The 12,490-nt window shown below is 33.4% G+C and overlaps 1 protein-coding gene across 2 annotated transcripts in view; it reads right to left on the bottom strand.

Annotated features, from left to right (window-relative positions):
* Pik3ca (phosphatidylinositol-4,5-bisphosphate 3-kinase catalytic subunit alpha) overlaps positions 1-12,490 on the bottom strand; it is a 68,511-nt gene that overhangs the window by 14,996 nt on the left and 41,025 nt on the right. For both annotated transcript variants that reach the window (XM_048347081.1, XM_048347082.1), the window contains 8 exons: positions 11,353-11,598; positions 10,511-10,596; positions 7,887-7,992; positions 6,216-6,368; positions 5,990-6,124; positions 2,390-2,514; positions 492-573; positions 22-186 (listed from right to left, as the gene is read on the bottom strand). In XM_048347081.1, the coding sequence (XP_048203038.1) occupies positions 22-186; positions 492-573; positions 2,390-2,514; positions 5,990-6,124; positions 6,216-6,368; positions 7,887-7,992; positions 10,511-10,596; positions 11,353-11,598 (1,098 nt within the window). The remainder of the gene's footprint in view (positions 1-21; positions 187-491; positions 574-2,389; positions 2,515-5,989; positions 6,125-6,215; positions 6,369-7,886; positions 7,993-10,510; positions 10,597-11,352; positions 11,599-12,490) is intronic.

The following is a 12,490-nucleotide window of genomic DNA, read 5'->3' on the forward strand; positions in this document are numbered from 1 at the left end:
AAGCATTACTTTCTATCTTACCTGTACTAGCTGAATTAAGTACTGAGAAAGTTTATCATCTGTTAAATACTTTTCCAAGCACCGAACAGCAAAAGCTCGAACCATAGGATCTGGGTAATTACAGTCCAAAAGCTCCATAGCCTGTTCTGGTTTGATTGGAGGCCAATCTTTTACTAAGCAGTACATCTGTGTTTGAATAAAGATAATAAATTTTATTTAAAATTAAGGATAGTTATAAATAAGCTCTAAAACATTCTCTTGGCTTCCAATTTTAAAATTGGTTTAAAAACCTCCTTAAAATTTGCTTAAAACTTTCCATTTCTATTAGTTTTATCTGTAAAGATGAGCTGGATGATACTTTTTCTCCATGTATTACCGTAATTAATAATCTATTTTGTTTCTGAAACTTATGCATATTTTCTGAGAAAATAATTTAAGTGCCCTACCTATGCTGTACAACAGTTGTTCAGTGTACTCAAACACGCACTTACCTGAGCTACTTCATCTCTAGAATTCCATTTAACTGACAGAAGCAATTTGGGTAGAATTTCAGGAATGGTTACACAATAGTGTCTGTGGAAAAAGACAAAACACAATTTTAAAAAGTTTTTCTATGTCTTTCAAAAGGTTCAAATGTCTAATTCTTTGATTGTTCAATCTTTAAAAAGTTCTAAACTTTTTATAGTTACTATTAACCTTTCTTCAAATCCAAAGAAATTACTTTTTAAAGCAGTACATATAATTTACACATTTAGTCAAATGACAAGAAAGAAAATTCAAATTGAGGGTAAATACTTAATTTTCACATATGTTTAAAAAATTGTGGATATTTTTCACACAACTTTTTAGACTACCCATATTGTACAATCTTATCGAACTTGGAGCAGAGTCACCATTTCTATCTTCTAAGGTTCTTGGACAAACATGTTTTAATGGACTACCTGAAGAACTGTCCAGAAACTGCTTTAAATGTACCAGTATCACTAATAAGAGCCAGCATCAGTTTTGCCTAATACGAAAATAAGAAATTATATAATTATTTTAAGTAATTGTTAGAAAAAAGAAAAATAGCTGTTCAAAATTTATTATCTAGATCAACTATAACACAACTGGTCTAGAATTTTGTTTTTTTTTATTATTTTTATTTTTTTTTATTTTTATTTTTTTTCCTCAAATTTTTATTATCAAACTGACGTACAGAGAGGTTTTTATTTGTTTTTATTGAATGCAATTTTTAAAACCTAGTTAAAACTCTCTTAGAGAAATTCTTGTAATCCCAGGTATTTAGTTTATCTCAAAACATGAAAACTGTTGTTTGAGGCCAGCTCAGGCAAAAGTTAGCAAGACGCTTATCTCAAAAAAAAAAAGAAAGAAAGAAAGCTGGATTTGACCTTTCATCTTTTAGTCGTAGCTACTTTTTTTTTTTTTTTTGGCCAGTCCTGGGCCTTGGACTCAGGGCCTGAGCACTGTCCCTGGCTTCTTCCCACTCAAGGCTAGCACTCTGCCACTTGAGCCACAGCGCCGCTTCTGGCCGTTTTCTGTATATGTGGTGCTGGGGAATCGAACCTAGGGCCTCGTGTATCCGAGGCAGGCACTCTTGCCACTAGTCTATATCCCCAGCCCCTAGTCGTAGCTACTTTGGAGACGAAAGTACAATAGAGTTTGGAAGACAGTCCCAGGCAAACTTTGGGCAAGACACTCTCTGAAAAACAAGCTAAAAGTAAAAGCACTTGGGAGTCACTCAAGTGTTTGCCTAGCAGCAAGTGTGAGGTCCTGAGTTTAATCCCCTGTACCAAAAAAAAAGTCACAGGGACTAAGATTAAGAAACACAATTCAGTAGAAGAATAAGTACTTAACATACATAAGGTCTAGGTTTGATTTCTTAAAGTTTTCAATGTGCAACGTATAAATACAGCATATGTACACAGAAATATAACTACATCCACAGATACAGGTTTGTGTGTGTGTGTGTGTGTGTGTGTGAGAGAGAGAGAGAGAGAGTGCGTGCGCGTGTGTGCTGGTAGTGGGGCTTGAACTCAGGGGCCTGGACACGATCCTTGAGTTTTTTTTGCTTAAGGCTAACACTTTACTCCTTGAGACACAGCTCCACTTCCTGCCTTTCAGTGGTTAATTGGAAACAGAAGTCTCATGGACTCTTGCTTCAAAGCTAGATCTTCATATCTCCTAGCTACTAACCCTCCTGAAAAGCTAGAATTTCATGCATGAACCACCAGAGCCCGACAATGTCTGTATTATATAGAAGTCAAGGTTAATAAGGAAAAACATGCAAATTATACTTTATTTCCTAGGTATGGTAAATATATGGCAAGATTAAATGAAGTCCGTCATTCTCTTCTATAATAAAAGAGAATCACCATCTTAAACTTACCTGTGGCTCCAAAGGAAATCTTTCTCTTGCTCAGTGATTTCAGATAGCGGATCCCGTGTACAAATTGCTCGAAGTTGTTCTTTATCGTTCTCTCGTAATTCATTATCTCTAGCTAATCTGTTACTCTATAAAATAAAGTATATTTTTCTAGGGTTTTCTTTTGCCACATAGCTCCCCTTGGATCCTTAAATGATCTACTAAACACAGAAATTAATTTTCTATAAATGTTACATTAAGAAATAAAAAGTTCATAGAAGAACTGGTTTAAGATATGGTATTTGGAGAACAAATTCAGTCACTTACTTGGTTAATATTACCACAGTTAGAGAATGCTTACCAGTTAACTAGGTAAATTGCCGGATTGGGATTCTAGGAGTCACAGGTGAATTATTACTACTTACTCCTTTCCCTGATGCGATCTCTTCCTTCTATACTATTAACTAATCTGCTAGTTTCTGGCATAAGAAATAATTAATAAAAACCTAAAGTTTTATATTCGTTCCTAAACACATCCTTGTAATCAATGCAACGCTCTTAAATTTTAGAAGTAAAAATAAAACAAGAGGAAAAAACATTGTATATTAAATGTTAGAAAACTAAAAATTTTTTAGCTGATTCCACATAATGTGTTTGTTCCCTGTAAATGTTGATATAGTAACTGGATAATGAATAAGCATGATAGCAACATCAACATATTATGAAGTGCATATTTCTTAGCCATTTCTAATGCTACGAATGAAAGGAGACTTCTATGGTAGATGGTTTTAAATACTCACACACTGTTAATTTATTTAACATTGTGAAGAAATGATTTCCACATGTTCATCCTACCATTGCACTTACAGTACATTTCTAAAATATGCACTTTGTGTGTGTCTTGTACCTTTTTTTTTGGGGGGGGGAGGTTACAAAACAATAATGACCTTGTATTCACCAACCTTCAATTCTAGTAGGAAATCACATGAATAGCTAAGATAAATAAGTTTGCTTTGATGGAGGAGCAATAAGAAGCCTCTAAATCCAATCCCATATAGATCATGGGAAAGAGACATGGGAAGTAGAGCTCACAAATGTAAAATTGGCAGATTAGGTTGAAAAGTTTGGCTTCTATTTTAGTGAGAACTATTTAAAAGATGAATGCCAGGATTTGATTTATGTTTCATAAAGATCATTCTGTTCTATAGAAGGAGAGAGATCAGTTAGGAAGCTACTGTAATAGTCCAAGCATGAAATAATGCATACTTAATCCTCGCATTACCAGGAAAAGAAGTCATCTAGATCCAAGGAACTCCATCTATTTTTATATTATTTATTTTTCTTTGTCTACTTCTAATACAAAATAATTCACAAAAGAATAGTGATGAATATGGTTATAATTTTATTAGATATTTTTATGAAATTTAAAAATAACATTTTCCCATATTTTCCTCATTTTGAAATATATCTTTGTTAAATTGTAAATTACACTGCCAAAATGTAACACATTTCAAAACTGATGGATTTCATTTGGTGATTGATTTTTCTAAATATTTGTAAAACATTTCCATCTTTATGTTTGTAAATATCAATCACAATGATCAGGGAGTTTATATATTTCTGTATCATTCATCCTTTCAGTAACTTTTGTATAAATGCTGGCAAAGAACTTTGTACATTTATTCATGATGTGAGACTTTGAATGAGGCTGTATTTTAAAGTAATGAACCAACTAATTTGATACTGGAAATTTCAAAGTAGTACAGTATTTAGCATGGCATAGTTATTGCTATGTGCTTTTAGCCAAGCTTACAATGAGAACTGGGAGCAAAATTCAGAGGTGGAAAGATCTTAAAAGCTTACAGTCAGAATAGCGAGTGTAAAATGAAGTTGGGATTAAGAAAAGAAAAGTCAATTTCTTTTCACTGGGACAAAGGGAAAGATGCTTTGCTCAGACACATCTCAGGAATCAGCAGGATGCCACAATCACATGCTGAACAGGATAAAAGGATAAGTTTAAAAGATTGTCTTCTAAGAGGGCAGCTAGCATGCTACTCATACAAGACTACCTTCTCTTCCCTATGCTCAGTCACCCACATACTCAGAGGCTGATGCTACTACAATTGTTCAAACGGGTTTAGCTACTGTTCCAGCTGGCGGCAGACCTTAGCATTGTCTGCACTGTGCTATTTTTGCAGGCATGAAGAATTTTTAGGAGTTTTGGTTTCATGGGGGCTTCCACTAAAATATCAAAGGAAAGCCTGAAAAGCCAACCATCATTGGAAGTGGAACAGTTCATAATACAAGTGATTTTGCTCCCTCTATCTCCTAGGAACAAAAAATATCTATGGTTGTCACAGTTGGCATAATGGTGATTCTGGCTGTAGCCTAATGTTTCTAAACATCCTTCAATGCACAGGCTAGACCCTACAACAAAAATTTATCTAGGCTAGAATAAAGTATAAATGTCTCAGTATTCCTACTATGATTTATCTTGTAGTTGAAAAATACCTGCTCTTCAACTTATAGGTAGAAAATTTAAAAAACAACAACTGTCCAATGAAACCCTAAGATACCACAAACAAAAAAACACTACAAAGAACAGTGTTTACAGACTTTTTATACTGCTGGAAAGATATCTCAAGATATTGGAAGATGACCTAAGAAAACTTAAGGGTTATGGGTTAGTGATGTTTTATTTCACTATCATATCATCCTAGACCATTATATCCATCTTCTAAACATCTGTATTACTTTAGTCCTCTATAGTATAATTAGAATTAATAAGGTTGAAATAAGTCCTATTATGGTAAATGTATTTTTTCATATATACACACAAATATATAACTATAACATCATTATGCATTTTGTATTTATAAACGTTTCCAATGAATTCTAACGGTAACTAGTAAATAACAGTAACTCTTACTCTCTTAAAAAAGGAAATAATTTTTCTTACTTTTGTTTTTATCATAAGTAAAATTTTAAAACAAAATATAAAGTACAACTGCCCAAAAAAGAAACATCATTTACATTATATACACAGAAAAGACATTATTTAGTTTATGAAAGCAACTAGTATACATCTTAACTGAGAATAGAACTAGGAAGTAATTAAAGCTCCTAACTGTAGTATTCCAGGTTGCCTCTTGATGCTACTATTATTGTGGCTGAGACACCTGAAATATTTTGGGACTTCTTGGCTAAAGCAAAACATATATTTCAAGAAGGAGAGAGACACTAATTTTGTCATGATTTATAATGTTATGTTTTTATTTACATCAATTTTATGTCTGTTATCATTATTAATAGTGATACTGATGATGAAATTTAATGTGTTTCATCACTAAATAATCAACAGAGACCTCTTTAGTTCATTAGTTAGTGCTTATTCAGGAGTTCTATAGGTATCTACCATTCAATAAACAGATGCTAATGAAGACAAGCCAGGGATTTGGATAAACTAAAAAGAAAAGGAACCGCAGGAAAAATATTAGTATATAGAAATCTCATATTGCTGTAGTAACTAGGCTAGTGTAAGTAAAGTACATGAAATCTTTTCTAGTCAGAGTTGTGCACCCATGTCTATAGATGATACTTAAGAGGCTAAGTGATTTGCCTTACCAGGCCTGCATGGGAGTAACTAAACCCTGCTTCTCGAGACACAGACCAATTGGCATGCTCTTCAATCACTGACATATCTGGAAACTTCACCACACTGCTGAACCAATCAAACTCCAACTCCAAGCATGGAGTTTCCTAAGAGATGGAAGAAAGGTTATTACACATACATTACATTTCACTGTCATAAAAAGAGACTCTATGTAATTTATGATAATAAAAAGCTTACTTTATTTGGATTTGACCCAGTAACACCAATAGGGTTCAGTAAATCTTCTAGTCCATGAGGCACTGGCCAAAGATTCAAAGCCATTTTTCCAGATACAAGGGTATCAGTGTAATCGAACAAGTTTATGTTTCCCCAGGCCAATGGACAGTGCTCCTTAAGAGAAAAAAGAAAAAATTCACTTTTCTATGGACTAAATTATAAAATGCATTTAAAAAAACAAAACACTTTCCTCATGCCAGATGTGGTCAATGGCTGACTCTTATAATCCTAGCTACTCAGGAGGCTGAGATCTGAGAATCAAAGCTCAAAGCCAGCCCAGGCAGACAAATCTTCAAGATTTTATCCTGAATCAGCCAGTAAAACACTGGAACTGGAGATGTGGATCAAGTGTCATGAGTGAAAAAGCCTATCAGTTAAATAAGCAGCAAGAAGACCAACAATCATACCTTTTTCCCTAGAAAAGAGAATTTTTACAACTGTTCCTATAATCATAAAAATATAAACTCTACCAAGAGTCATAATGACCTTTTTCAAAACTTAAGCACTTTTTATTTATTCTTTTTGGAAATTACGTTTCTTCTTTCATGATAAATAAGTAGTAATCAAGAGGAACAATACATGTATGCCAAAAGTCAGTTATGTGGTAACTCTCCACATGTAACGAATTATATAAATATGAACTAAGAACATATTCATCAAAAAGTAATTTCTGAAGCTCTGTTATTCTTCCATAACATATTTTAAAAAATATTAGCTGGGTGCCAGTGGGTGACACCTATAATCCTATCTTTTCAATAGGATGAGATCTTCAGGATCTTGATTTAAGGCCAGCCCAGGCAGAAAAGCCCTCAGGGACTCCCATCTTTAATAACCAGCACAAAGTGAGAAAAGAGGCGTGACTGAAGTGGTAGAGTGCTACCTTAGAAAGTAAACTTAGCAAGTTTAAAGTCTTGTATAGTGTAGGCTAAAAAAGAAAAAAAAAAGCCAGGAAGCCATTGCTCATGACTGTAATCCCACTACTCAGGAGGCTGAGCTTTGAGGACAGTGATTCCACACCAGCCCACACAGGAAAGTCCATGAGACTCTTACCTTCAATTAACCACCAAGAAATCAGAAATGAAGCTGTGACAGAATTGGTAAAGCACTAACCTTGAGCTTTAAAAAAGGTAAGGGACAGCACTCAGGCCCCAATGCCCAGTGCCCAAGCTCCACAACCAACACAAAACAAACAAAAAGGGGCTGGGGATATGGCCTAGTGGCAAGAGTGCTTGTCTCTAATACATGAAGCCTTGGGTTCGATTCCCCAGCACCACATATACAGAAAGCTGCCAGAAGTGGCGCTGTGGCTCAAGTGGCAGAGTGCTAGCCTTGAGCAAAAAGAAGCCAGGGACAGTGCTCAGGCCCTGAGTCCAAGGCCCAGGACTGGCAAAAAACAAACAAACAAACAAAACAAACAAAAAGAACACTTTAAAATATATTTGATCTATTTTTTTCTTATTTATTGTCAAAGTGAAGTATAGAGAGGTTACAGGCCTTGGGTGTATTTCTTGTACTGTTTGTTGATTTGATCTATTTTTAAATAAAGAAAAACTAGCATTGACTTTGTAAGGAGATAGATATATAATTAGCAGATTTTAGAGGTAAACATACTTTCCTTCTGAAATACATTACCTCTTTAGCACCCTTTCGGCCTTTAACAGAGCAAATGGAAAGGCAAAGTCGAGCAGCACGAGGAAGATCAGGAATGTATATATCATAATTCAGCCATTCATTCCACCTATGCAGAAGTTTAGCAAAAAATAGAAGCTTTATCCCGAGCACATAAATGACTCTTACAAATCAAAACCCAGCATATGATACATGAGAACAGGCACATTACAAGGCTGTATCCAAGTGGCCAAGGACATGTAGTTATTTTATTATTATTTTGGAAACAGAAAAAGGAAATTAAAATTTCATGAGATAGTACTATACATGAGCATGTTGAAAATATAAACACTGACAATACTAAGGGGAAGTGATGATACATACTTACAGGAAATCTCACACGCTAAGACTGGGGCATAATTTATTGCAACAAATCTGGGAAGTATAATCCACTACAAGAGAACCATACACCCTATGATCCAGCTCTACTAGAATAGAAAAATCATATAAATATCTATCAAAATGTTAAGAGAATTATTTAATATATTCAATCTGTAAATAACCCAGACTCAAAATACAATAAACTGTGATATATTCAGATAAAGGATAAAGCAATGCAAATGAACAAGTTACTAATAAGATGAATGAAATCCAATAAATATGATATGAGCAAAGAAGCTAGACACAAAAGAATGTCGACTCTTTTGACCCCAGTTACATAAAATCCCAAATATGATCAAAATAATCTTGTACAAATCAGGATAATGGTTACCTTTAAGGGGAAGATAGGGAATGGGCAAGAGGAAGGATTTTGGAATACTGGTAAATGGTCTATTTTTTTGACCAATAGAGTGATTCCATGGACTTTCACTTTATAATAAGTCATGAACTCTATAATGAGATTTGGATATATTCATATGAATGTGTTATATTTTACTAAAAAGTCAAATAGAAAAGTAAAGGAGATAATTGAGAATTTTCTAAAATTCTAATTACATTCAGTGGCACTTTATACTGATATAGTTTTATTTAGAATAACCTACTATTCTAAATAAGTCCTTATGCAGATAAAATGAAGGATAAAGAGAAACAATTAAAATTTGAAAATAGCCACTTCCTAAGAGATAATAAAACAATACTCATAATAAGAAAACAAGAAATTACAACAGAATATAGCAATATAACAAATTATACAAATTTTTTATAATAAATCTCATTTTGTTGGATGTTACATATAAAATTCTGTTTGTATTTGGTAGGTATACTTGTTAAAAACTATGTACAAAATGCCTTTAAAAAAATGAACTCATTTTGTAGTCCAAGTGGGCTCCAAGGCTACATGTATGTAAGCCACTATTCCTAACTAGACAGTTTAAAAATAAATAATAAATAGATAAACAACTCCTAAAATCATAAGAAAAAAATAAATGGACTTATCCACTTAGAGATAAAGAATATGGACTGCAAGGAGAAGAATCTTGTTTCCATAACTTCACTAAACATATGACCCTTTTTTGCCCCATTAGTCAAGTGCAACTAATACTTCTACTACTGCAAAAAAGTAAATTCTACTTGTAAGGTTAAATGACAATGGCTATTATTTCCTCAAAATATCATTTTGATGTTCCTCTTAAAATCACCACATGTCTGTGACAGACATGCAAGTATGAGGAAATAACTTTTTATTCACAAAAGATTTCCCAGCATAATTTCTAATTAAAATGATGTGCTTTGTGACCTGTAGTAGTTTGTGCAGTGATGAACTGCTTCTCTTCACCCTGGTAGACAAGGATACCATCTCCTTTAATTTTTCCTAGGGTCTAGAAAAGTAGCTACCTCAAGCATTTTAATTAAAAAAACAGAACTTGTGCTTGAATCTCCATTCTAAATTCAGCATGAAATCAATTTCCAGGAGTATTAACTAGTTAGCACTACTGCTATTCTATGAAATCTACATCCAAATTTCAGTATCAATTTAAATTATTACTGCTATGATATTCAGGGGTTAACTGTTATTCCCAAATAATTCTATAAAAATAAAAGGATTGGCTTGGCCGGAAGTGGCACTGTGGCTCAAGTGGTAGAGTGCTAGCCTTGAGCAAAAAAAAGAAGCCAGGGACAGCGCTCAGGCCTTGAGTTCAAGCCCTAGGACTGGCAAAAAACAAAACAAAAAATAGAAGGATTCCTATGTATTCATTACATCTGAGCAATAATAATTTTTAAAGATTCCTAAAACCTCTTCTTTCCCTAAGAAATTGCCTTGTTCCCAAAGACCCTTCAACTGAATCCTATAAATATCTATTATTGGGAGTAATTTGAACAAATATGCATTAGAGGAGGTTGGCTGTGGAACTGTGTACTAACTCTTACTGCCTCACACATATACAAAGATAAGACAATAACATGTTGGATTTTTTTAACCTAATGTAGGGAATTGTAAGAACAAGATATTCCATCATCTTCTTGAAACAATGGACAGAAATAAAAAAAAAACACTTTGGCTATGATTTTAGACAGAATCAAAGAGTGATTTTTGTGACTGATGTTTATTTGTCCTATATATAAATGTGTGGTAATGCAGCGCACTTTTAAAAGTGTTGTGAGATACCAACCTGACCTTTAGATATATGTACCGTATACTCCCTTACCTGGGATTGGAACAAGGTACTCTTTGAGTGTTCACATTGTCACATAAGGGTTCACCTCCATGGTAGATACCAGTCCGAACATATATCTAAAATAAGACAAGACAAAGGGAAAGGGGGAAGGAGGGAAAGAAGGAGGGAGGGAAAAAAAGAAAGAAAGTAAATAGAAGGTAGGAGGAGAAGGGAAGGAGAAAGGGAAGTGGATAAAAGAAAAAAAAGTATATAAAAATATACATATATTCACACACATACAATAACACATACAGTAACAAAACTCAGCATCAAACAGTAGAATAATATAACTAATATGAATATGAGAAACAATGAATTTTTTAATTTTTTCTTTACACCTAAGTGTAACACTGATACAAATACTGCAGCAAAATTTGCTACTGCCTTTGTTAAAATGATGGGGACATCAGACTATTAAAAAATTTAAACAGGCTCACAATCCCTAAACCAGGTTTGTAATCCAGAATTACTATACCAATAAAACATGTAAGCAGCTGACACAGTACAGCAATGCCATAAAGACATTAAATAGTTCTGTAAAAAACACATAAATATTTAAATTAAGTAGGATTAATAAAGATTACAAAAAGGCTCAGTTAAGTCAGATCAGCCTTTTGTTGCCAGAAGTTTTATAAAACATTTGATTTTCAGAGCCTAGGAGCATCAATATTAAAACTGCAGAACAAAAGGGTGAGGTAATGTGTAACACAAAGGTATAGTAACGTAGATGTAACTCATTAAAATCTTTTTCAAGTCAACTGAAAACATACAAGGCAACAGATTATTACACAGCTCATAAGTTTTATAGAAAGTAAGCATGTATTTTACTTTACCTTATCAATGTCTCGAATATTTACATTTACATAAGTTGCACAAAGAATTTTTATTCTGAGTGCACTATTTATAACCCAAAGGGATTTTGTAGATGTTTCTCCATTCATATAAGGTGTAGCTGTGGAAATGCGTCTAGAGTAAGATGGCATTGTAAAACAGTCCATTGGCAGCTGAGAGTAAAGGCTTTCTTTAGCCATCAGCATCAAATTAGGCATCCTCCCAAGCATTATACAACTTCTTATATACTGTAAAATATTAAGAAAAGTGGCAAGAAACTTCCTTGTAAGTTTTTTTGGCTTCAAAGGCAATATATACAAGTATCCTGAGTTTACATATTAACCAAATTAATATGTAAAGTATTATTAAGATTATTACAATCACACATACCTTTTAGAGCATTTTTGTACTTACTTGTAAGTTAATGATTATGTGAGAGCAAGATTACAGTATGCATCAAAAAATACAGATGAATATGTTACATAAAAGAAAACAGCAAGACCAAATTTGGCCTTATCTTTCTAAAACTACTAAAGGCAAAAATCAGAGGATCCTCATCGCAGAAAAGTGTTATCATTTGAATAAACCTCTCTCATCATGATGCTTCCTCTCAAGGTTGCTGCCTAAACAAGTCCCAAGAAACTTTTTAAATTAAGAATAAAACAAAATACAATGTCTTAATGAGAAGCAAAAAATTATGGAGATATTCTCAAAATGCTACAATGTACTGATCCAAATTCTGAATAATAGTTTGAATAAAGAGTTTTTTAAGAAGATAAATCCTACGGTACACATATTATAATGGCCTACTTTCTTACCTGTAAACTCTACTAGATTATAATCAGTCTGAAAGCCAGGACCACATCTTACTTGGTACTACAAATTATAATTTGGCATGTGTTTGCTACAGTTGCTTCTTATATTAACTTAGTGAGTGGGAAAAGTGTGTGAAAGTAATACTAACACTGATCAAGACACACTGTACTCAAACTACTTTGTTGAATGCAACTCCTTTGTATAACTAAAGACAATAAAATTATTTAAAAAAATAAAAAAAACATACTCCTTGAAATGCCTATTTTAATTCTATTCTCATGTATTTTATTTGTTTATTTATGGTGCCACTACTAGGGCTCAGAC

The sequence above is a fragment of the Perognathus longimembris genome, chromosome 5, assembly GCF_023159225.1.
Source record: "Perognathus longimembris pacificus isolate PPM17 chromosome 5, ASM2315922v1, whole genome shotgun sequence".
Lineage (NCBI taxonomy): Eukaryota > Metazoa > Chordata > Mammalia > Rodentia > Heteromyidae > Perognathus > Perognathus longimembris.